This window comes from Elephas maximus, chromosome 12 (genome assembly GCF_024166365.1).
Source record: "Elephas maximus indicus isolate mEleMax1 chromosome 12, mEleMax1 primary haplotype, whole genome shotgun sequence".
Classification (NCBI taxonomy): Eukaryota; Metazoa; Chordata; class Mammalia; order Proboscidea; family Elephantidae; genus Elephas; species Elephas maximus.
This window is the reverse complement of record NC_064830.1, coordinates 18333508-18358611: the sequence shown is the minus strand read 5'-3', so window position 1 is coordinate 18358611 and position 25104 is coordinate 18333508. Positions and strand designations below refer to the sequence as shown.

At 40.7% G+C, this 25104-nt stretch overlaps 1 protein-coding gene and 1 long non-coding RNA gene across 3 annotated transcripts in view; one reads left to right on the top strand and one right to left on the bottom strand.

The window, feature by feature from the left end:
* MBOAT2 (membrane bound O-acyltransferase domain containing 2) overlaps window positions 1-25104 on the top strand; it is a 216344-nt gene that overhangs the window by 54465 nt on the left and 136775 nt on the right. The window contains exon 1 of one of the 2 annotated variants that reach the window (XM_049904677.1): window positions 10252-10586. The exons of the other annotated variant lie outside the window; for it this stretch is intronic. Coding sequence (XP_049760634.1) covers window positions 10512-10586 — 75 coding nt within the window. The 5' untranslated portion in view covers window positions 10252-10511. Of the gene's footprint in view, window positions 1-10251; window positions 10587-25104 lie in introns of those variants that run through there. 2 annotated transcript variants of the gene reach the window in all.
* Window positions 4654-10019, bottom strand: LOC126087321 (uncharacterized). Its single transcript, XR_007519725.1, has 3 exons — window positions 9598-10019; window positions 6651-6950; window positions 4654-5239 (listed from the first exon to the last, which is right to left on the bottom strand). It is a non-coding gene; the product is annotated as an uncharacterized LOC126087321 (long non-coding RNA).

Below are 25104 nucleotides of genomic sequence, written 5' to 3'. Positions count from 1 at the left end.
CTGTTAGCCCAGAATTAAAACCTTTCCCAAAGCCAATTCTTCAGACAAAGATCAGACTGGACTATAAGGTGGCGTAGTGGTTAAGTGCTACGGCTGCTAACCAAAGGGTTGGCAGTTCAAATCCGCCAGGTGCTCCTTGGAAACTCTATGGGACGGTTCTACTCTGTCCTATAGGGTTGCTATGAGTCAGAATCGACTTGACGGCACTGGGGTTTTTTTTTTTTTTATAAGACATAAAATGATACTCGTGAAGAGTGTTACTTCTTAGTTCAAGTAGATACACAAGGCTACATGGGCAGCTCCTGTCCGGAGGTGAGATGAGAAGGCAGAAAGGGACAGGAGCTGGTTGAATGGACACGGGAAACCTGGGGTGGAAAGGATGAATGTGCAGTCACGTTATAGGGATAGCAACTAGGGTCACATAGCAATGTGTGCATAAATTTTTGGATGAGAAACTAATTTGAGCTATAAACTTTCACCTAAAATACAATTTAAAAAAATAGAAAAAATATATGCATAAAAAATTACTTGTTCTAATATAAGAATCAGCACCTATGAATCATTTTTCTATTTGCTTAATTAAAATTGAGTTCTTAACAAAATAAGAGCTATTAAAGGCCTAGGTCAAAGGTCCTTAAACTTTAGTGTATGCTTAGGAATTACCTATGGATACAGATAAATGCAGATTACAGGACCCTGTCCTAGAAATTCTGATTCATCATGTGCTAGGTGTTGCCCAGGAATCTGGATTTTAAACAAGCATGTTGTGTAATTCTGATAAAGATGGTCTTATGAGCTATACTGAGACATACTGGCTTGTTGAGTTGTATCAGACATCCTTGAGCTGATTTTCCTTTATTTCTCAATGATACTCAAGCAACTCCAAAGGGAACAATTTTAAGTGCTCTCTCGGAGAAGTATCTAGGGACCAGTAGCTGGCTATATTTTATACAAAGAGAAATAAAGTATATTTATTCAAAAGACCAAGTTCCTGGCTCCTGTTCCAAAATAATATAGAATCATTCCATTGATTGCCAGCAGGGTGTTAACCAAAAAAAAAAAAAAAGAGAGAGAAATATTTACGGATTTAGAGGCAGTATTTAGAGAAATAGTGTACACAAGGATGAAGTCTAAGGTGTCTGGAATTTTCAAGATTATTTATCAGAGAAATCGTTTTAAATGCGTTGCTAAGTAATAGAGGTAGTCCCCAGGTTATGAATGTCTGACTTACATACAATCTGTAGTTAAGAACCAACCCCCATAAAGCCTATTATATTAAAAATTCCAGTTACATACCATGGTTAGTAATAACAAATGGTGCTACTTTGTAATGTGCATCAAAACACTTATTATTAATGTGTTATTATGTTAAAGATGTTTCAGTGTATCTGAAAGTGTTTCTTTAATGTTTTTTATGCATGGGAAGTTACCCTATAGATATACCACACACTAAGACAAACATTTGACCAAACAACCTTAGATACAAACTGTACTGGGGGCTGCCTATACTCCAAATTATAAATTATACATTTATTTGCTTAGTTCCTACCCATGAAATCCTTATATAAATTATTGTTTCTCTTCTTTTTTTTATTATTTTACTGTGTGGGTTGTAAAAGCTCAGAATAGATAACTGACAGCTAAAAACAAAATAATCTAACCTACTACCATATATTCCAGCATGTAAGGAGAAAAAGTTTAAAAACTAGCTGTTATTCTGTAAATAAAAAGCTCTGTCAATGCTTTCCAGATGAGGAAGTCCAGGACTATAATAAATCATTTAAATTAATGTCCTCTTTATACCCAGGGATCCCTGGTGGCACAGTGGTTTAAAGCTTGGCTGGTAACCAAAAGGTCGGCAGTTCAAATCCATTAGCTGCTCCTTGGAAACCCTATGGCGCAGTTCTACTTTGTCCTATGGGGCTGCTATGAGTCAGAATTGACTTGAGAGCAACGGGTTTGGTTTTGGTTTGGTTTTATACCCAAACCTTAGCTCTCAGTGGGTTTTTTTTTCTCTCATTTTGTAAGGATAAACTGATAAAAGCAACAATTTGTTGTTAATCTGCACCTCTACCTGGTACATGGTGCCTGTGGTAAATGTGACCATATACTGTGAGACCTCCAACTGGCAATAATAATGATGGTAGTGGTGGTGATAATGATAAAGATGATAGCGATAATGGCTAATATTTAGTGAGAGCCAACAATGTGACAAGCACTAAGTACTTTATGCATATTAAGTAATTTGAACTTCACAACAAACTTATTATTCCTCTTTTATAAACGAGCAGACTAAGGCCCAGAGAGGTTAAGTATCTTGACCAAGATCATCTAGGTAATAAGTAGGCTTCAAACGCAGATAATCTGGGTTCAGTGACTAACTTCTTTACTTGGGTGCTTTCTATAATCCTACCTTCCCAATATCTCAACAACGCAATATTGGAAATGAAGAATCCAAGAAAGGGGTCTCCTTTGGTGGTTATTTCTACCTGATCCACATTATCACTTTGGAATTGACCATCCATTATTTATGCATTTAATAATGCAATTGGTTTTAACTACCTTGGGAACATTTGATATCTTTTTCAGTATAGATCTCCCATTAATTTTAATGTTTTAATAACAACTATCCGCTAGGCACTCCTTGGAAACTCTACGGGGCAGTTCTACTCTGTCCTATAGGGTCACTATGAGTTGGAATCGACTTGACGGCACTGGGTTTGGTTTTTTATCTTGTGATACATTGTACTTTAAGCTGAGAGAAGAATTTATATATAAAAACCCAGATAAGAGGGAATAACGATCTTCTTTCAAGATGGAAAATAAATTAGTGCTTCACATTTCACATAATTTGATGAAATCAAAACCGGGCCTTTATCTGATTATAAGGACATTCCTTGGCAGGTACCTCATGTTTAGCAGGTAGTTCAGAAGAGCTACCTGTCCTGGAGAGCAAGTCCTTTGGCAAAGGAACTTGGTTAGAGGTGGTAACCACAGACTTTATAGGTAGGGATGATTCTCAATCATAGTCCTTCAATGGTTGGGACTCTAGCATTGGTATTGTAATTTGTGGACCAAAACTCAGCATCTAAAAAGGTGGAAAAGATGGAGAAAGGGTCCAAGCAGAAAATACCTGTAACAAAATATGCTATTTGACCCATTTACCTACAAAGCAGGAAATTTTCTGAAAGTGATAGACTTGCGGGACTGCACAAAACTCTTTGGTAAAAGGATTGATTAAAAAAAAAAAAAAAGTATCGCTTTCTCTTTGTTACAGCTGGTAATAGAAGAGGATGGGTATAATTCCTCCCACAGCAGCCAAACTAGACTATTTAGAAGTGCAGTGATATATTAACATATTTCAAGATGGGAGCTGTTTTTATAATTATAAACAAAAATAACCTGAAGTATTAGGCAGAACTAAGACTATGAGGCCTTCTTCCCCAGTGCAGTATCCTAAGTGAGTGAAATAAATGCTGCTAGTGATGATGGTGATCATGACGAAACCTGGGGGGTGGTTACAGTGCTTCACATTTCAGATGCTTCATAATCTTTACACAAATGTTACTTTGCAAACATGTGGAAGCATGAGTTTTTACTTTGTTTTTCTAAACTTGGGATCAGAGTGTTTCAGATTATATCTCGTAATAAATAAGCACCAAGGAGTGTTCTTTGAATTGAGAGTTGACCCATTCATGTAGAGATGAAAAAGCCAAATAAATCTACAAAGGAAAATGAAATATCTCCCCAAGATGCACAGATATAAAACAGAAATCCTCATAGGTCACCGAGACATTATAGAATTTTAAAAAACGTTTTATTAGAGATATAATAGATTAGAGGTAGTTCTGAAAGCAGTGGAACCACTAGAAAGAAATGCAATTTTCAAATCAGTGAGCAATAATTAGTTTTGTTTGCATCTTTTAGCCAAATAAACCTAGGCTAAATGTAGGCTCAGGGAGATTTGAGAAAGTTCCAGAAATTCTCAGAAATCATATAATTTTGGAGGAAAAAAAAGCATTGAAATCATTCCATTTTTTAATCTCCTAACCCAATAGCACTGTTTTTTTTTTAAACCTTCAGACGTGGAAACCCTGGTGGTGTAGTGGTTAAGTGCAATGGCTGCTAATCAAAAGGCTAGGAGTTCGAATCTACCAGGTGCTCCTTGGAAACTCTATGGGGCAGTTCTACTCTGTCCTATGGGGTTGCTATGAGTCAGAATTGACTCGATGGCAATGAGTTTAACCTTTAGACAATGAAACTGGAGATAAGTGATTTTTTCAGAGTTATAGACAATGTCAGTGGTAGAGCCAGAAAGCAGCAGAATCAGGACTCCAACACAGGTCTCCTACCTGTATGTTTACTGGGTTTGTTACCTCTTGTTCAGTCTCTCTTTGGTGACTTCTTAATTGAAGATGTTAGGCCTTAAAGGGTGACTTTCTGAATTTCATTTTTTGGTTTCAGGTTAGGGTGAGTTTGTAAATGCTGAAAGATGCCAGCCAGTTAACTGGGTTTGTCATTATGTGTATGGTTCAATGTTCTTCATAATCAAGTTACTCCAAAGTATAAGGGCATAATAACATAGGTAAAATAATTATCTGGGAATTCTAGTGTCATGACACATCCCATTTTTTTATTAACTTTTATTGAGCTTCAAGTGAACGTTTACAAATCAAGTCAGACTGTCACATATAAGTTTATATACACCTTACTCCGTACTCCCACTTGCTCTCCCCCTCTTGAGTCAGCCCTTTCAGTCTCTCCTTTCGTGACAATTTTGCCAGCTTCCCTCTCTCTCTATCCTCCCATCCCCGCTCCAGACAAGAGTTGCCAACACAATCTCAAGTGTCCACCTGATATAATTAGCTCACTCTTCATCAGCGTCTCTTTCCCACCCGCTGACCAGTCCCTTTCATGTCTGATGAGTTTCTTCGGGGATGGATCCTGTCCTGTGCCAACAAAAGGTCTGGGGACCATGGCCGCCGGGATTCCTCTAGTCTCAGTCAGACCATTAAGTTTGGTCTTTTTATGAGAATTTGGGGTCTGCATCCCACTGATCTCCTGCTCCCTCAGGGGTCCTCTGTTGTGCTCCCTGTCAGGGCAGTCATCGATTGTGGCCAGGCACCAACTAGTTCTTCTGGTCTCAGGATGATGTAGGTCTCTGGTTCATGTGGCCCTTTCTGTCTCTTGGGCTCTTAGTTATCGTGTGACCTTGGTGTTCTGCATTCTCCTTTGCTCCCTGCGGGTTGAGACCAATTGATGCATCTTAGTTGGCCGCTTGTTAGCATTTAAGACCCCAGACGCCACATTTCAAAGTGGGACACATCCCATTTTTATAAAACAAAACTATCTTGGCAGATTATTCATTTCTTCTAAGTGGCTTAATCAAAGTTAAAAATAAGTTGTTGTTGTTAGGTGGCTTCGAGTCAGCTCCAACTTATAGTGACCCTATATAGAACAGAATGAAACACTGCTTGGTCCCCAAAAAGAAGTTGGGGAAGGAAAAATCATTTTACCAATCATTAATTACCATAGCCATTTTAGGAGGAAAGGGGACTAAAGCCAGGGTAAGAACACTGGTAGACAGACATTTTATCATATGTGAACTCTGCTCAGTGTTGGTATTTGTCTAAGTTTCTTTTTAAAATGTGGTTGCTATATTTAAATCCCTTTACTACTGGTTATTTTTTCTAATGCTAATGTCTTTAAAATATTTTCATCTATTATTAATTTTATGCTTAATGTCACAACACTCCTATGAGGTTGGAAGAACAGCGAGAAAGTTAAGGTGCGGAAAAGTTAAGCAGATTTCTAAAGTTCACGGCTATTCCATGGCAGAGCCAGGATTAAAATCAGGTCTTTTGACTTCCAGCCCAGTTTCTTTCTCTTGGGCTCATTCTTTTTATTTCAACCTTTAAAAAGCTCCTTACTTGGTACTTTTCTTGTAACACTTTACTTCCTGTTTTGTGTATATGACTTTCTTTTTTACATTGTTTAAGTATCATTTATTCTTCATAGCACTCCACACAGTTCCTTAAACATAGCGAGTATTCAATAAACACTTGTTATAAAGAATTAAAAATGTCAGAACTGTTTTATAGGGTGGATGTTATTTTAGGTAAGACAGTCAGGCTTACATATAATTAGTTCAATTGTTTTCCTCTTAGTCACCATTTAAGAGCTTCTGGTCTAATTAGCAGATACTGGTCAGAAGTCCTGGATCCAATTTATTCTATCACAAGTTGTTGTTAGCTTAAAATATGGGCCTCAGTTTCTTCATCAAAAGGATGAAGATGTGGAATTTATAATACGAGAAAATTTTTTTCCATTTTCAGAATTATATTGTTTTTTTGATGATAATGAGAACTTACTAAGTCTCACTATACACCAAGCACAGTTCTAAGCTCTTTGTATAGGTAAGCTTATAGCTTTTATAACCTCACAACCCCCTGGAGCTGGTGCTATTATTATGCTCATTTTTACATATGAGAAAACCGAGGCTTATTTTTACATATGAGGAAACCGAGGCTTAGAAAGGTTAAATAACTTGCCCAAGGTCTTACAGTTAATGAATGGCAAGGACAGAAGAAAACTTAGGTCTGCCTGGCCACAAAATCTAAGCCATTATAAATAACTACACTATATCTTACCTCAACTTTACCAAGCGTAATGTGCTTCTCCAGGGGCCGATCCCTCCTGATAATATGCCCAAAGTTTGTGAGATGGAGTCTCGCCATTCTTTCTTCTAAGGAGCATTCTGGCTGTACTTCTTCCAAGACAGTAGAGGGTCAGAGAAAAAGAGGAAGACCCTCAATGAGATGGATTGACACAGGGGCTGCAACAATAGGCTCAGGCATAACGATAGTTGTGAGGATGGCTCAGGACGGGCAGTGTTTCCTTCTGTTGTACACAGGGTCACCATGAGTCAGAACTGACTTGACGGCACCTAACTGCAACAACAAGTATATTTTGTCTTACAACTTTATGACTCTGACACAGCTAAAATTTCCAGATGGCCCAAGTCCTTCCTATTGTAGATACCACAGGAAATAATTTCATGTAATCACCTCAAATGGAGACTGTCTTTTGCCATGTCCTACTGAAATTACTGAAATGCTGTCTTCCTTTTACTCCAAGGAAACTTCTTTTTGTAGACATTTGCCTAGATCTGAAATCCTATCTTTATGCTGCTTACTTTAGATTCAATATGTTCCCAACACTCACCTTTAAAATTTTTAAAGTTTTTCCTTCAGTTTGTATGCTCAGCCACCTATATGCTTCCTCTATACTTCCCCAAAGCGGAGAAAAGAAAAAATAAGTAAAGATTTTCTAAGATTATATTAAAAGAGAGGTCTGGATTATTGGGATAATATAGTTGAACAAGCAGCACGTTGAACTGGTTTGCTCTCTAATTTGATTACAATGCCCATTGGAACACTATTCCAGAGAGAATAAAGGTCCTTTTTTTTTTTTTTTTTTTTTAAATTTAACTCTTCCTCCTATCCTTTATTCAGTTTGGGCTGAGAATCTACTAAACTATGATTATGTTAACCAAACAATGGAAGAATGTCAGGCAGGAAGGGATTGTTCTGATTAGCTCATCTGCCTCCTTTTCAGAGACACGATGCAGGTCCAGAGAAGTGACTTACTGAAGCTCATGTATTAATATCTGTGCCGTCTTGTTACTTAAGACTCTAGAGTAATGATGAAGTAAATGGTATACCTAATGAGAATTTCTGGTTGGGGTTAGGTGTGAGCAAGGAGAGTGTCTAGTGTTTAAAAGGAGGGCTCTGAACATAGATTATGTGGATTTTAATCCATTTTCTGTTATTTGTTAGCTGTGTTCTGCTGAATAAGTTACTTAATCCCTCTGTGACTCAATTTCTTTGATACATTGAGGGTGATAATATTACAGGGTTGTCGTGGGACCAAATGAATTATTATACCTTTAAAGCACTTAAAGCAGCATTCTGCATGTGGCTAAATTCTCAACAAACATTAATTCTTTCTACCAAGGAGTCCCTGGGTGGTGCAAACAGTTAATATGCTTGGCTACTAACTGAATGGTTGGGGGTTCGTGTCCACCCAGAGGTGCCCCCTAAGAAAGACCTGACCATCTACTTCTGAAAAGTCAGCCACCGAAAATCCTGTGGAGCATAGTTCTACTCTGACTCACATGGGGTTGTAATGAGCTGCAATTGAACCCACAACCGGAACTGGAATTTCTACCAAAAATTTTAAATCGCTAATCCTTGAATTTTGAACTCTCTTAATAGTCTTCTCCGGTGTTTCTCCTCTTTAAAGTCTTCTAAACGAAAGCCAGTACTTTTATGTTCAAAAAGCTCAAATATTTAACTTTTATTAAGTTTTGGTGCAAATAGATGATATATACATACAATACACAAAACATCCACACACGTTGAAGGCATGTGGGAGCAGCACAGTTCAAAAATCTGGAGAGAACAAGGTCAAGGGGTGGAAATGCTAAGAAATAAAGTCTTTTTTTTTAAAATAATTAATTTTTCTTGTTGAGAATATACACAGCAAAACACACACAATTCAACAGTTTATACATGTACAAGTCAATGACATTGATTACATTCTTTGAGCTGTGCAACCATTCTTACTCTGGTTTTCTGAGTTGTTCCTTCACTAACATAAACTCGATCCCCTTGAAGTTCTTATCTAATCTTTCAAGTTGCTGTTATCAATTTGATCCCATATAGATGGATCTCAAGGCAGACATTCTTTACTAGTTAAGCTAAACTATTATTTGGTTTTAAGAAGACTCCAGAGGATATTTTCAACTTGAGGTTCAAAGATTATCTTAGGGCAGTAGTTTCAGGAGAGAACATGTACTGTATTTGTTCTAAATTTTATCTCGTTGTTGCTACAAACCCTGGTGGCGTAGTGGTTAAGTGCTACGGATGCTAACCAAAAGGTCGGCAGTTTCAATCTGCCAGGTGCTCCTTGGAAACTCTATGGGGCAGTTCTACTCTGTTCTATAGGGTCACTATGAGTGAGAATCGACTGGATGGCAGTGGGTTTTTTTTAATTGAAAATATACACAGCAAAACATACACCAATTCAGCACATACATACATAAATGTACGTGTACATTTAGGGACACCGATTACAATCTTTGAGTTGTGCAACCATTCTCACCCTCCTTTTTTTCAGTTGTTCCTCACCCAGTAACAAACTCACTGCTCCCCAAGTTTCCTCATCTTTCCAGTTGTTAATTTGATCCCATACAGATAGTTCTTAAAAAGAGCATAATGCTCAAGAGAGGCATTCTTTACTAATTAAGCTAAACTATTTTTTTTTTAATGGTCTGGTTTTAAGGAGACTTGAGGGGATATTTTTGGTTTAAGATTTAAAGATTATTTCAGGGCAATAGTTCCAGGGGTTCACCCACCCTGAAAGACATACAGTCTGGAGTCACGAGAATTTGAAATTCAAAACAGGATTTCTTTACGGGGAAGGTGGCACCTTTAACGCTGGGCAGCCGGCTACCAAACAATGAAAACTTCACCTCACTAAAGGTGAGCGCTCTTTCACTCCCTACCAGGTGTTGCCCCCATCCCCGTGTCTCACCTTTTGGAACGCCCAGGTAGGGCTGAAGAGGTGACAGAAATATACAGGCAACTGGAATTGTTTTCAAGTTTGGGCTTTCACGCATGAATCCTTAACAGAAATGGACTTCTTATCTAGGTCGCTTTTTGGGTTTGTGGCTCTCCTTCCCGCCCCCAGCTTTCCGCCCGACTTCTCTCAGGGCTGGCTCGGTGGCGTCCCTCACATCGCCCCTTTGTCTGGCGGCCACCCCGCTCCCCTTTGTTGTCCATGCGTCTCTCCGAAAGAGGGGGCGGCTAGCAACCCTCCGGGGAGGAGAAATAAAGGTGCGGGTGGCGAAGACCAACCCCTTCCCCCACCCCCCAAGGAGGCAGAAAGCCCACAGAGCCGCCAGCAGCTACCCTCAGGGAGCAACCCCGGCCGCTCGGCTGCCCCCTCAGCCGGGCCCTCGGAGCGTGGGAGGAGCGCGACTCGGCTGACGCCCCTGATTGGCTGCGGCCGTCGGGGCGCCGCGCCGCCATTGGGCCGCGGGGCTGTCTGACGCGAGGCTGTGCGAGGTGGGGAGGGGGTGGCTGGAAGCTGCTCGAAGTCAGGGGGCGGGGATGCGGCGGGGGCGACCGAGGGGCAGCAGCCGGCCTCGTCCGGCCGAGCAGGTCGGGTCCGGGAGCCGAGGGAGTGAGCTGCCGGCCGGCGCGGAGCGGCGGTGGGCGGGGCGCGAGCCGCAGGCGAGGGAGGAGTGGGCGGGGCGAGCCGGGTCACCGCCTCCTTCGGCCCCTCCCCGCGCCCCCTCTCGGAGCAGCTCTCCGACCGCGAGCCGCGAAGGGGCAGGAGCGCCGCTCACCTCCCCGTCCTGGTCGCTCTCGGCCGCCGCTGCCTCCGGCCGGGCAGAGCGCGAGCGGGCGAGCGCGGGAGCGGGCGGCTGAACGGAGGCTCCGGCCATGGCCACCACCAGCACCACGGGCTCCACCCTGCTGCAGCCCCTCAGCAACGCCATGCAGCTGCCCATAGACCAGGTATCCCCGAGCCGCCCCGCGCCTGCCCCAGCCCTGCTGCCTGCGCTCGGGCGGAGTCGGTGTGGGGGAGCCGCCCCCACGGCCGGCTGCTGCCTCGGCATCGGAAGAAAAGGCATCTGGTGGCATCTAGTCCTCTCCGCCCTCCGCTGGGTCGTTGTGCCCATCTGCTCGGGAGCCGGGGAGAAGGGGTGGGGGCGGGGGCTCGGGGCCAGGGAAGCCCGAGTGCCACGCTGCTCCGCCAGCGCCTGCAAGGGAGAGGGCAATCAACCTGTTATTGTCTAGTAACATCACTGTGTCTGCCTCCTGCCTGCCTCCCCCTGCCCTCCTTAGCGTGCCCACCCAGCCCCCATCTCCACCCCACCCAGCCCCCTGATGCAGGGCGGGGGTGGGCATGTGCAATGTTACATGCTATAGACACGTTGGAAGGGCTATTTATGTAGACTTGCGTATGTGCCTGCTTGGTCCCTGCTCTCTGCAACAGCCGCTGTCCTCGGATTCGGGGCTGTGCAAGCACCCAGTAGTTTCTGAATGTATCCCGAAGCCGCTCTCAAGTGCATATGGGCATGAGTATAGACGGTATGTACGAAAGGCTGTGTTTTGTAAAACCCTGAGCGTTTGTGCTCTCCGCTGCATATGTTGCTGATTGTAATTCTACGGAGAAGCTTGATGATTGTGTCTAGCTTTAAAGAGCGCACTAGAGCCTGGAGTTGAACTGTGGGCACACGGGTATGTGTGCTTGGGAAAGAGGGCAGTATTTTTATTAAGCGGTATTGTACTTTGGGGACAGTTTGCGTTGAAGTGTGGTTTATTTAAGAGAAAGAGGCAACAGTTTAGGGGCAGGCAGAGGATATGAAGAAAGTCAAAGTGAGTTAATAATGCCAAGATTTCTAGGTGAGAAAGTTGTAACCTTGTAGATAGAAGGCACCCTTCTTTTTCCTCTTTCCACCTTTCTCCCCGCCCCTAAAAGCCCATACGATGCTATATATGGAAGGATGGCATTAAAATGAGACCAATTAAGTTTGATTGTATAAAAGGCCCAGGTGTTACTGAGAAAGAAATAGTACGGTGATGGAAAAAGCAGCGCCATTTTTATTCAGAAAAGAAAGTTTGGAAGTTGTGATGGTTTTGTTATGAGAGTTAGATTTAGGGCAGTTATTGGTGGGAATAGGTAGATAAATTGCTCTAGCCACAGGCTAAAGGTAATTAACGTTGGAAACTTTGTTTAAAATAATTTCAAGTGTACTCGATCTGGAAAAGTGTTTGGACTTTACAAGGGATACTGGCGCACTGTCTTTATCTTGAATGTGTTGCTATTATTGATGTCATCAGGAATTTCATTTCCAAAACACGATTTATCTGTGTCCAGACTAATTTCCTAGCACCAAGATGGAAAGGATTCTCAACATTATAATACTTTTTGTTTTACGACTTTTAAAAAAATAGACTGAAGTGTGTCAAGTCATTATTAAATATTCTACATTCCATTCAAATCTGAATTCCTTACTTGTATTTCAGTCACCGCTTTTGGTTAATATTAAAGTACCTGTGCCCACATGGGTACTTGAATAGCAGTTATAATGTCTATCCTGCTAATAGGTGTGTATCATGCTAATAAAGTACCCGCAGTGAAATTCACTGCATGTTATATATTCTTCTTTTTGTTTATTAATAAATTGATCAGAATTTAGTGTTTTTTGTCTTCTCAGCCCTGTGGAGGCTTCTCACTGATTTCCAAGCTGGAGTGCAGTGTATGATCTTTGAGTGTATTACACCCCTGACTTAAATAGGTTGCTGCCTATCTAACGATACGCAGGGTAGGTGTCTGTTTAAGAATTTTATTGCTGACAAGGAGCAAGGGAGATAGGCCTATATCTTTTCATTTCTTATAGCAAGATAGGTATATTCTCTCTTTTTTCCTTTCCTTTCCTTGCTTTTTTCCTTCTTATTTACTTACTTGTTTTTTTGCCCTAGTCCTACCTCTCCCTACTGTGACGAAAAATTATTCTTTATTCTAATATCTTTCAATTTATGTAATACTTATAACTTTTAAACAAACAAGTTGGTCAAGTTGGTTCTGACTCATAGCAACCTATAGGACAGAGTAGAAGTGCCTCGTAGGGTTTCCTAGGCTGAAATCCTTATAGAAGCAGACCGCCACACCTTCCTTCTGGGGAGTGGCTGGTGGATTCCAACCGCCAACCTTTTGGTTAGTAACTGAGTGCTTAACCACTACACCACCAGGGCTGCCCTATAACTTTTAAAAGTCTTTCATTATTGGTTAACTCATTTAAACATCCCAACAATCAAGGAAGTTCTTTGTAGTAGTGAAATAAGTGAGAGAATCCAGGGAGGGTGACAGTTCTTAAAAATTTTGACTTTATTATCCAAAGGTTTTAGTTTGGTATCTTGGCAAACTTTCATTTCCCTGAAATTACTGTGAATTTGTTAAGCCATGAATCTGCATTTTGAGTTAATTTTTCTTCTCTAAGCAAGTCTTGAGAATATTGGATTAATACCACACAAGCCTTTTTTTTTTTTTTAAGCCTTAGCTTTTTACAGTGATAATGAATTGTTTCTTTGAAGCACCAGAGTATTGACTTTTTTGTTAAGGAAACTCTTGGAATAACTAGAATTCATATTGTAAAATTGGGCAAATAGTCATTTAGCTATTTTTAAATTGCGAAAAATAGAAAAAAAATTAAAATATAAATGAGCCTGAGTTGAAAGAAAGCCTAAAAATCAGTTGTAATCAAATAGTGTGATTCAACTGGAAAAAAACAAATCAGGATGTGAAGAGTATAAAAATATAACTTGCTAGTATGTTAATTTGGTATGTGCTAATTAACAATGCTTTGAAAATTTAGAAAGTTTCAGAGGCAGTTGTTAGATGTCATAGGAGGAAAAGGACTTTGAGTCAGAGAAATAGTTTAAGGTTTTTACTAGGGGTGAGTGTACTCAACCCACCCACTGCTGTCGAGTGGATTTCGACTCATAGCGACCCTATAGGACAGAGTAGAACTGCCGGGTAGAGTTTCCAGGGAGCGCCTGGTGGATTAGAACTGCTGACCTCTTGGTTAGCAGCTGTAGCACTTAACCACTACACCACCAGGGTAAATGTAGACTTTATGAAATGACACAGTTTATTGGTCTGTGTGGAATATAGGAATGCATGTTGCAGAGTAAGGTAGGAGAGGAAGGAGGAAGTGTTTTGCAATAAAGCTGAGGCCAGAAAAGGAAAAGGAGCAAAAGACCTTGCCTTAGACTACTGGATTGCTTAATCTTTACAGAGATTTCCCAAGTGACCTTCAGGTAGATAATTTGTTCAGTAGGCTTTAAATTTAAATAAAAATATAAAATTTAGCATTAAAAACAAACAAAAAACTACAACCCCAGTGCCATTGAGTCGATTTGACTCATAGTGACCCTATAGGAAGGTCATAGTAGAACCGACCTGTAGGGTTTCCAAGGAACGGTTGGTAAATTTGAACTGCTGACCTTTTTTTTAGCAGCCAAGCTCTTTAACTACTTTGCCACCAGGGCTCCAATATTCAGTATTAGGTGACATTAAGTAATGCTTTAAGATAGAAGGTATTGATATCTGATACTTCCTCTTTCTAGGTCCTACTCTCTAGCGGACTTTATTTCTAGGGCAGTGCTTAGTAGGTGTTTATCATTAAAGGGGTATATGGAGAGTGGGCTTTGAAGAAGGTTTTGGAATAAAGGAGAGCCGTGCCAAGGAAAAGGACCAAGCACGTTATCTAGAGGACAATCAGCTTGTGTTTTTTATTAGTTGCTGAAGTGGTGAATTTTTAAAAGACCCAAAAGTGAGTACCAAAATGAAACAAGAGAGTAAATGTTCCCAGATCAACATATTTTTTAGAGTGCTTTTTAAAAAATCTCAACCTATCATGTACTGTTACATTTGATTTACCTCACTCTCTTGCATTACCAGACTCTTTTAGGCTGCTAGACTTGTCCCTCCCTCCCTTCTTTCCATCCTTTCTTTTTAAACCATTTTCTTTCTGTCTTTCCCACAATATTCAATTACTACTGTGAAACTAGAGTAAATTTCCCTGGTGATGTGATACTCAGGATGGCATACTTGGCAGAAAGCCAATTAGAGGTGAGTCAGGCCTGTATAGTTTGTAATTGAACATTTGTGTTTTGGGACAGGGGTCACTATTTTAGAGATAACTTTTTAAACTTTTATGAGGGGGGTGTGGGACAAGAGAGAGGCAAAAGGTATTTTTTAAACATTTGGAGGAGGGAGCAAAAGATGATGGATAAGGAAAGGATGAAGAACTGTTATATGTTACCAAAACTGCAAAAAACCCGTTACCCATTGCCATCGAGTTGATTCCGACTCATAGCGACCCTGTAGGACAGAGTAGAACTGCCCCATAGAGTTTCCAAGGAGCGCCTGGTGGATTCAAACTGCTGACCCTTTGGTTAGCAGCCATAGCTCTTAATCACTAGGCCACCAGGGTTTCCAAATACAGCATAGTCAAATAATAATTATAATGAATAACATTTTACAGTTTACAGAGCTTTTGCATACATGGTATTATTAGACTGAATCTTCATAACACCTTGTGAAGTCAGATAAAATTGAAGGCCTGATGTGTTTAGCTGTATGATATATAAGGTATTAAGCATTTAGTAAAAGAAGATCCATTTTAATTTATAGTCTTATGTCATAAATACTTTTGGCAGATGGTTGTTTTAGATCTGGGTTGCCAACATGTTTTAGGGAAAGAGGAGAGAAAAGCTTCTCAAAACCCCCAAATACTGAAGTGCTAGTGGTTACCGTGTGGATAGGGAAAAAGATGTGTGTATATATAAAGGAAAAAGAAGTGTGGAGGCTTATAGAATCCTTGTTGCCTTTTTTATCAAGAGCTGGTCTGTTGATTGACTTTTTCTGTATGTTTTCTGCCTCCCTCCCCCATGTAGATAGTTAGTGAAGTGAGAAAACATGTTAGGGAAAGAGTAGTTTGAAGCATTAACTTTAATTCTCCTAAAGGTCTGTTGAGTTTTTTCTTTTTTTTTTTGAGACTCCGACTTAGAGGAGAAGGTAAATGCCAACAGAAGAAACTAAGATTTTTTTTCCTTTTAATTTGCATTTGATATGCCCTAGACTTGTCTCTTCTGTCTACCTTTACACTCTTATTGAGAAGTAGTCTTCAGCATCTTGAAATACTGAGATAGTCTTTTTTAGACTTGTCTCTTCTGTCTACCTTTACACTCTTATTGAGAAGTAGTCTTCAGCATCTTGAAATACTGAGATAGTCTCCTGTGGAAGATTCCTTTTAATAGGGAGGACATATGGGACTGGAGATCTTGAAATCTGTGTCTAGGCCTTGTCAGTTAACTAATTTTGGATGTGTCACTTTACATAAATGAGTTTCCTCTTGTGTAATATGAGTGTGTGTTGGGCTTAGTTTTGAAATGCCATGATTCTGCATTTGTTCTATTAACTGAAGAAGCTGCCCCAAATTCTGTTTTTGGACTAAGTTGGAGGGAATAGAAATTAAAAGCTTAGAGAAGGAAAATGGACTAATAAATTCTGGAGAAGTTTTCAACACCAAGAGTTGAAACTGCTTCTCTGCTTTATTAATCAGAAGCAGCTAAGCAAAATAACACCTGCACTGAAAATTGCAGCTAACCGACATTTCCCTGTATTCCATTTCCCTGTATTAATAGGAAATAGTAGCATAGTGTTGGAAATGGCATGACTAGGTTTGGAACCAGACCCTGCCAGCTTTGTGCTCTTTGGCACATTTTTATCTTCTTCGTTAAGTTCCAGTTTCCTCATCTGTAAAATGAGAATAGCAATAAACCGTGCCTCCCTGTATGTTAGGGGACACTGGTGGTTCAGTGGTAGAATTCTTGCCTTCTACACGGGAAACCTGGGTTCAGTTCCCGACTAATACACCTCACGTGCAGCCACCAGCCGATGGTCAGTGGAGGCTTGGGTGTTGCCATGATGTTGAACAGGTTTCAGCGGAGATTCGAGACTAGGATGGACTCTGAGGAAAGGCCTGGCATTGTGCTTCTGGAGTCAGCCAGCAAGTATGTTACGGACCCCAGCCGTCTGATCTGCAGCCAATGGCAGCTAACAGTAACAACAACTCGTAGGTTCTTGAGAAGATTAAAACAGCCTGTGCAAAGTGCTTGGCTCCTAGTGTGTTTGATGTACTTTCCTTTCCTCTGTAAAAATGATGAAATGTTTGGAATTTGTCTTATACTTTTATTCTGAGAAGTTAACATCTGTTCATATATATTCCATTGTTAATCTTTAGAACTTCCTTTTTAGGAAGGCATCTGTGAGGTTCCTGTTTGGTTATATGCCTATACAGAGATTAAACTAGGATTAAATCTAGTTTTGAATTTGAAGTCAAAAGTAGTTTTTCTGCTTCCTTACTGCTTTAAGAGTTCTTTATCCCCCAGCTTTAAAAATGCTTCGTATGTTGTTATAGCTTTTATAGGTTCAAATAACCCTAGTGTCTGTTTATTGCAGTCCATCAGAGCTGACTTTCTAGGGAAATAAAACAACTCCCAGCTTTTGCCAGTAGTCGTCATAACAGATGGAATTCTACAATGATAGAACATTGCAGGATTTCTCTAATATAAAACAACTTGTAAATATGGCCCTCAGGAGAGTGATCATGTAGTGATTTTATGAATGACATGGTGAAGACTGAAGTCGCACTTTAGTGAGTATGTAGGCAATGGAAAAGGAAGAGGGATAGCTACTGTGTAAAAGGTAGAGTCAGGACTCAGGAGATCTGGATAGGCGGTAATGATGTGCCCCCTTCTTCGTTGAAGAAGCCCATATCCAGTGTACCTTGCATATAAATTGTTTTTCTGAATCCCATCTGATGTGACTGCTTTCTTATTTTGAACCATGTAAGCATTCTGGATTTGGCACTCTTCTGGAATTTATATTCTGCTTAATGTTATATGTATCAGTCAGGGCCCTGGTAGGAGACAGATTGAACTAGGTAACCAAGGAAACTATAAGAATTAAGAACTATTTACAAGGATGTGGGTGGGATTAGGGCAATCAACCCAGTGCCTGCAACCCTAGGACTGGAGGGGCGAGAAGGAAGGAGAATCTGTAGAGAGTAGTTGCCTAGGAAGGAAAAGCTGTGACACTTAGTTGAGGGACTCAGCTAACCTGTGGCGATCCTGAGCAAGGTGGGAGACTGAGAACAGGGGAGGGGAGGGAGGTAGATAAATATCCCTACCTCTCTCTTTTCCCGTCTCTGGTCTCCTCCGGTGTCTCTGGTCTCCTGCGGTGTCTCCCGTTGGGGGAACCAGATGTCAGAGGGCCAGTGGCTGCTTTGGGGGCACAGAGTTAGGTGAAGAGTGGGTCTGAAGGGGCGTTTACATCTTTTCCAGCACATTGTGATTACTAATAATTATTTTACAATGTTACTTATTTCTCTACCTGATAAATACAAATGAAAAAGCCTTCGCCATTCTCCTTTACTGATATCCTCATTGTCTTTTTCTTCTTAGTCATATGTTTTGAAAGAATCATTGATTCTTGCTGTTTCCATTTCCCTAATTCCAGTTCCAGGGAAGGAAGATGTGGCAGGCAGCTTCTCTAAAGGTTATTACAGCCTTGGAAAACCCTATGGGGCAGTTCTCCTCTGTCCTGCAGGGTCACTATGAGTCAAAATCGACTCGACGGCACACAACAACAACAGCAACAACTAAATGAGAGCTTGGGAATCTGCATTTTGATGAGGCTCCTCCTGAGATAGAGGGAAACCTGGGCCACTTTTTTCTTTTTTGGACTCTTTGTATTATATTATTAAATGGAGCCCTGGTGGCATAGCGGTTAAGAGTTTTGCTGCTAAACGAAAGATTGGCAGTTCGACTCCACCAGCTGCTCCTTGGAAACCCTATGGGGCAGGTCTGCTGTGTCCTATAGGATCGCTATGAGTTGGAATTGACTCAGTGGCAACAAGTTTGGTTTTTATGTTATTAAAAAAAAGGTAATTCACATGTGGTTTAAAAAAAAAGTTTGCATTTAACAAATTAACATGTAACTCCAAAAATGTAGTGCAATGTAATCGTGCTATTGATAATACAATCACAAGATTTCAGAAAAATAAAATTCATAGTGTACTCTAGGTAGTATCTTCCTGTAATGGGACAAGTTTTAAGTTGAGTGATATACATGTCTCCTTTCAGTCCTGTCACTGTCTCTCTAGTGACTGTCTGTGTAACCTCATGTGTAGAAGGTATGAAAAGTTTCAAATTTGCGATCCTTTCTGAATGGGAGGCCTGGGCCAAGAGGCCCTCTTGGCCTGCCCTGTTCTATTTGATTCTTGCTGCATGCTTGCCTTGAAGAACTACATAAAGGATAGGCTTACCCGAGACTCATTGACGTCAAGTTAATTCTGACTTACAGCAACCCTACAGGACAGAGGAAACCCTGGTAGTGTAGTGGTTAAGTGCTACAGCTGCTAACCAAAAGGTCAGCAGTTTGAATCCTCCAGGCGCTCCTTGGAAACTCAATGGGGCAGTTCTCCTCTGCCCTATAGGGTCGCTATGTGTCGGAATCGACTCGATGGCAGTGGATTTTTTTATAGGACAGGGTAGAGCTGCCCCATAGAGTTTCCAAGGAGTACCTGGTGGATTTGAACTGCTGACCTTTTGGTTAGCAGCTGTAGCACTTAACCACTACACCACCAGGGTTTCCAAAGGATAGTCTTAGAACCTCTGAAATATGACTGTCTCTCCCAGCTCCTTTCTTATATTCAACCCCCACTTTCTCCACACCTCACACACACTTACTCTCTAGAGATATGATAAATAAGTTGTCCAAACCATGTATATAGAAACGGAAGAGCTGGAATTTTAATTGAAGTCTGCTGCTTCTTGAAGTACTTGCATATTCAATTATTTAACCCACAGTTCCCCTCAATTTTGTCTTCCTGTTGTGTGATTCCATGCCTTTGATTAAGCTATTTCCTCTGCCTAAACCACGCCCCCTTTTTTTGGCCTGGCACTTACTTTTTTCCACGTTGAGCTAACGCCTGTACCTCTTTGATGAAGCTTTTTAAGTTCTGTCTCATCCTTTCCAGACACTTGATCATTCCCTTTTTGGGCCTTTTTTTGTATGTTCAGTAATACTTCTGTCTCAGGCATGTGGGTATCCCAGGTAGGCTAATGGTTTGGAGCCCCTTCAAGGACACGTCTCTTAAATCTGTGTTAATTCTTGTAATAAGACAACGCTTTGGAGGAGGGAGCATTCCAGAGAAGGAAGACTGCCAGCAACCCTCCTTAACCTCTCTTCTTTAGCCTCTAGCAGTTCAGCTCTGGACTCAAACTTTGTTGTTGTAAGCTGCAGTCGGGTTGGCCCAACTCATGGCAGTCCCATGCACGGTGGAACAAGAAGAAATGCCACTCGGTCCTACACCGTCCCCATGATTGGTGGAGAATCGGACGTTGTGATCTGTAGGGTTTTCATTGACTGATTTTCAGAAGTGGATCTCTAGGTCTTTCTTCCTGGTCCACCTTAGTCTAGAAGCTCTGCTGAAGCCTGTTTAACATCATAGCAACATGCTGGCTTAAATTATGATGGTCACTTACTAGCTGTGTAACCTTAGCAAGTTCGTGATCTTTTGTAAATTTCAGTTTCTTCATCTATAAAATGGGTCAGAGAGAAGGTCTCACCACATAGAGTTGTGATCAGCATCATGGAGAGCTTGCAAGTAGAGGGCAGAGCATGGTGTTTTGCACACATAAAAACTCAGTAAATGTTAGATATTATTATCTATTAGGGAAACCCTGGTGGCGTAGTGGTTAAGAGTTCGGCTACTAACCAAAAGGTCAGCAGTTCAAATCCGCCAGGCACTGCTTGGAAACCGCATGGGACAGTTCTACTCTGTCCTATAGGGTTGCTATGAGTTGGAATCGACTTGACAGCAATGGGTTATTATCTATTAAGGCACTTTTCCAGGGGTTGTGGAGGATTCATTATCGCATAAGGCCCAAGCGTATCCCTCAGGTTCTTTAGAATCTATTCGAGTGTTTTCGGTGACCTATTTTACGAGTATTTGAGTTCCTAGTGTATGCCAGACAATGTGCTAGTCGCTAGGGATACAGAGAACAGTGTGACCTCCGTAGGTGCAGGCTAAGGCAGTGATGTTGAAACTTTTAAAAAACAGCAGATAAGGAGGAAGAGTTAGCTATGCTGAGAAGGGGAGGTTCCTGGCTGAGAGAGTTACAAATGGCTAAGTTAGGAGGGGAGTAGGGGCCCCGTGGAGGTGCGCTTAAGGCTTTCAGGGATCTTTTTACTGTTAACACCTTGCTTTCTCACTATCTTTTATTGACATTCACACCCTCCTGGGCTAGAAGGCCGATTGTGGTGAAGGGAATTCTGTGGTGACCCACTTCACTGGTTGAGATGCTTCTCTTTGCAGCTCAGTCATGTCCTCAGCTGACTCAGCTTCCCAAATCTAGTTCATGGACTCAGTCTCTTCCAGCTGATCGGTACTGTGCCTCTTACTAGCTGTGTCCTCTTAGGAGTTGAGACACCTTTGCTGGTTAGGCTTACTAAAAGACAACACAGCTGAACTCTGTTAGTTAGAAGTAAGCTATAGAAACCTTTGTGGCTGACTTTTTATTTACACTTCAGAGGGTTATTTAAAAGGAGACTAAAGACAAGCAAAACATTGAAGAATTTTGGAGAATGTGACTGATTGTTCAAAAGAAAATGAAGATAACTGTGAGAGGTAGCCGTATTCTCAGCCAGATGATTATAGGGTCAAGAGTGTGTTTAAGGGGTGATTTGAAAAAGAAGCTTTATCAGCATTTTTATCCAGTGATTCAGAAAGAGTGGAATAAAAAAGAAGCCTTCAGATTGCATAATTGACTGTATTCACAGAGAACAAAGGATGCCACTTTTGCCACCCCTCCTCCGCGGGCAGTTTAGTGGGGCCCTCGAAAAGGACTCCTTTGGGATATCCCCAACATGTCTGCCAACCATCTAGTCCAGGGGAACCCTGGCTTTTGGCCAACATCAGGTGAGTCATCCGTGGCTCCTGCATAGGACAGCTCAAACGAGCAGTTAAACCAGTGCCCTCGAAGAGCGAGGTCAGCGCAGCCGAGCCCGGGGAACAGCCCAGCTGCCAACCAGATGGCCACCTCACTCTTCTGTAAAGCCCCAGACCTCTGACTGGCTTGCATTGCTCTCTGTAGGCACTAGACAAAAATGTAACATACTTCGGTGTCAGACCATAATCCCATAGAAACTTTTTTTTTTTCTGTTTTTAGTTTCGGAGGTTTTCTATGCTAAGCTAGGTATTTGCAGAACGTCAGAATTGTCATCATTTTAGGTATATTTAAGTTGCTCTGTTGCATATATATTAAAATAAAATAAACAACTCCCTGCTTATACAAACAAGTAAAAATTCTAAATTGTCGTATTTTGGAACTAAATTATAGGTAGAACTACAGTGTCTGAAAGAAATCCAAATGATACCTTGTTAAAACTGAATGGAGAGAGGGCTCTGCCTTTTGCAAAACAACGGTTTCAGAACCACTTGTCCACTGAGTGCTCAATAAATAGTAGTTGAATTGAATGCATCTAATTTACCAGTATTACATTTCGGAGATTAATATAAAGACTTACATTGAAGTTCTAGAAATTAGTTTTATTGATAGAGAATAGTAGATGCCTGAGACCACTAATAAGTTTTGTGAATTAAACCGTGGTGGTTTTTGGTTATTGTAAGGTGTTGGTTAGCTGAACAAGTCATGAGGTTAGATGAAGTAGCTAAAACAAACAAAAAACCAAACCTGTTGCCGTTGAGTCATTTCTGACTCATAGTAACCCTGTAGGACAGAGTAGAACTGCTCCATAGGGCTTCCAAGGAGCAACTGGTGGATTTGAACTGCAGACCTTTTAGTTAGCAGCCAAGCTCTTAACCACTGTGCCACAAGTTGCAGTGCCTACAGGACCTCTGCACTGTGAGCAGAGATGCACCTGTTTTCTGAGGCGTGGACAGCATGACCATCTGCAAAGCCCATGCCCAGTCTAAAGGGCAGCCCCTATTTACTTTTGCCAATTGTTGTCACACATAAATGTTGGCCAGAGTTGATTTTTCAAGAAAAGATGGGAATCTGGATTTTTTGTGAAATACAATTTAAAAAAAAATTTTTTTTTTTCTTTTTTGAGTCTGAATAACACATTTAGCTTATTGGTTGCCAGGAGGGAGGTAGCAGTTTCCATTACAGTTTGTAGTGGTCAGTCCAGTCTGGAGTACACTGTTCTGCTCTTAGACTTAAAAGGTACATTGACAAACCAGACAATAACCATAGCAGGGCAATCTGGACTACAGGGGCTTAGAGACTATGTCATGCAGTAGTTGAAAATGCAGTTCTTTTATCACTTAGTAATTTCCTCCTTAAATTGGACAGAAGAGGTCAAATGAAATTTTACCTGACTAGTTCATTTCAGGAAACCCTGGTGGTGTAGTGCTTAAGTGCTACAGCTGCTAACCAAAGGGTCGGCAGTTCAAATCCGCCAGGCGCTCCTTGGAAACTCTATAGGGCGGTTCTGCTCTGTCCTATAGGGTCGCTATGAGTCAGAATCGACTCGATGGCACTGGGTTTGGTTTTTTGGTTTTAGCTCATTTCATGTGAAGGGGATCACATCTTGGAAATAATCTTGCAAGTTAACACCCCACTAAAGTAGAAGGTTGGAATTTCACTCAACTGTCATTTTGTTCTTTTTGCAGATCCAGTATTATAATTATTGATTGGTTTGCATTGTCAAGGCTGATTTATGTGGTGTGGTACTTAAAAAAGGAGTAAGTCTAGCTTGTGGAGAGTAGAGTAACACTTAGAAAGGTCTTGATTGTCTTACAGGCCCTATCAATTTTTCAGTTTTTCTAGAGTGAGTCTTGGCCAGAACGTTTTATCTCGTGATAACTGTTCAGGCTTTGGCGTTTAAGTTTAATCTACAGTATGCTTCACTGTGAGTGTTTGCATGCCTTTTCTAATACTAGAACTGACACAGCTGTTCATGTTAGCTATATACCAAGAATAGAAGTGACTAAGATTTTAGTTGCATGAGTAGAACCAAGGGAATGCAAGTAGGGAAGAGAGTGGAGGTACCTTTACTTAGTATTTAGCATCTTCGTAGATAGTTAAGGGATACTTCATCTAAGATTATAATTCTAGTTGCTGTAATTGTAGTCCCTATACATTTCATGTACTATGAGACTAGTTAGGTCTTCTACTTTTGTTCTTGGAAAATATTTTTAAAGCTGTGTAGTAAAGGAAAATCTTGGTAAACTTGGCATCAAAACATTGAATTTAAGCTTGCCTTTAGACATGAGTGGAAATTATCATATACTAATCAAACAGTGAAGAGTGGGATTTTGGGTATTGCATATTTGTTTCAATTTTTTATATGGATTGGGGGAATCATTTTTAAAGAGTTAGGTTTCTTTTTTAGGGTATAGGAAATAAAAATCAGTGGAGAACTATGATTTTCCAGGTAAATGTTTGGCATAGACCCAAGAGTTTTTATCACACAAGACTATGAAGTAATCTATAGAGTAACTTTGTCAGGACGCTTGCGTATATTAAAAAAAAAAAAACCCTATTTGGGATATAAAAGACAAAGAGATATTGGGGCCATTTCAGCGAAGACAAAATAGACTGAAGCAGTGCCAGAAGCCTGGTCTTCTTGGATTGTTTTCCTTTTTGTATTGATTTCACTGAAAGCAGAAGCCACTAGAAAATAATAAAAATATTAAGCTACTTTTTCCTAGTTTGTCTCTAAAACCAGATTTCATAAATGTATGGTAGTGAGTTTTAGATGTTGTAGAATGAAGGAGAAAGGCAATAGAAATCAGTGCGCTTTGCCTAGGTTGGAAACATAGGCTGGCAAGTAGATTAGCCAAACTTACGTTAAACAATACTCTATTAACAGAGTTAGGTATAGAAAAAGAAAACCACATGCTTTATGTATTGTTGTTAGTTCCTGTTGAGTCGATTCTGAGTCATGATGACCCCGTGTGTGCAGCAAAGAACTGCTGCATAGAGTTTTCAAGATGATGACCTTTAGGAAACACATTGCCAGGCCTGTCTTCTGAGGGTGGATTTGAACTGCCAACCATTCAGCTAATAGTTGAGTGCTTGACCATTCGTGCCACCTAGGGACTCCATTTTATGTATTGCTATAAGCTAATATATCAGGATAGATGGAATATGATAAAAATCAAGATTTTCTTTGAAGCTTGGAATCAAGTAGACTAGGTAGTAGTAATACATAGGAGAAACCTTTGACAAATTGACATTATTCTGAGAATTATTGTGGAATTGAAAGACCATAGTCTGTAGTGAATGTTGGTAATTTAGAATACTTTCATAAAAAGAAGGTTGATTGGTTATTGATACCACTTTACACTTTGAGAATTACCATCTTGGTAGTAAAGATCAAAAGGGGTAAGCAGATATCATTGTTTAACAGATTTGTTAAGTATATATT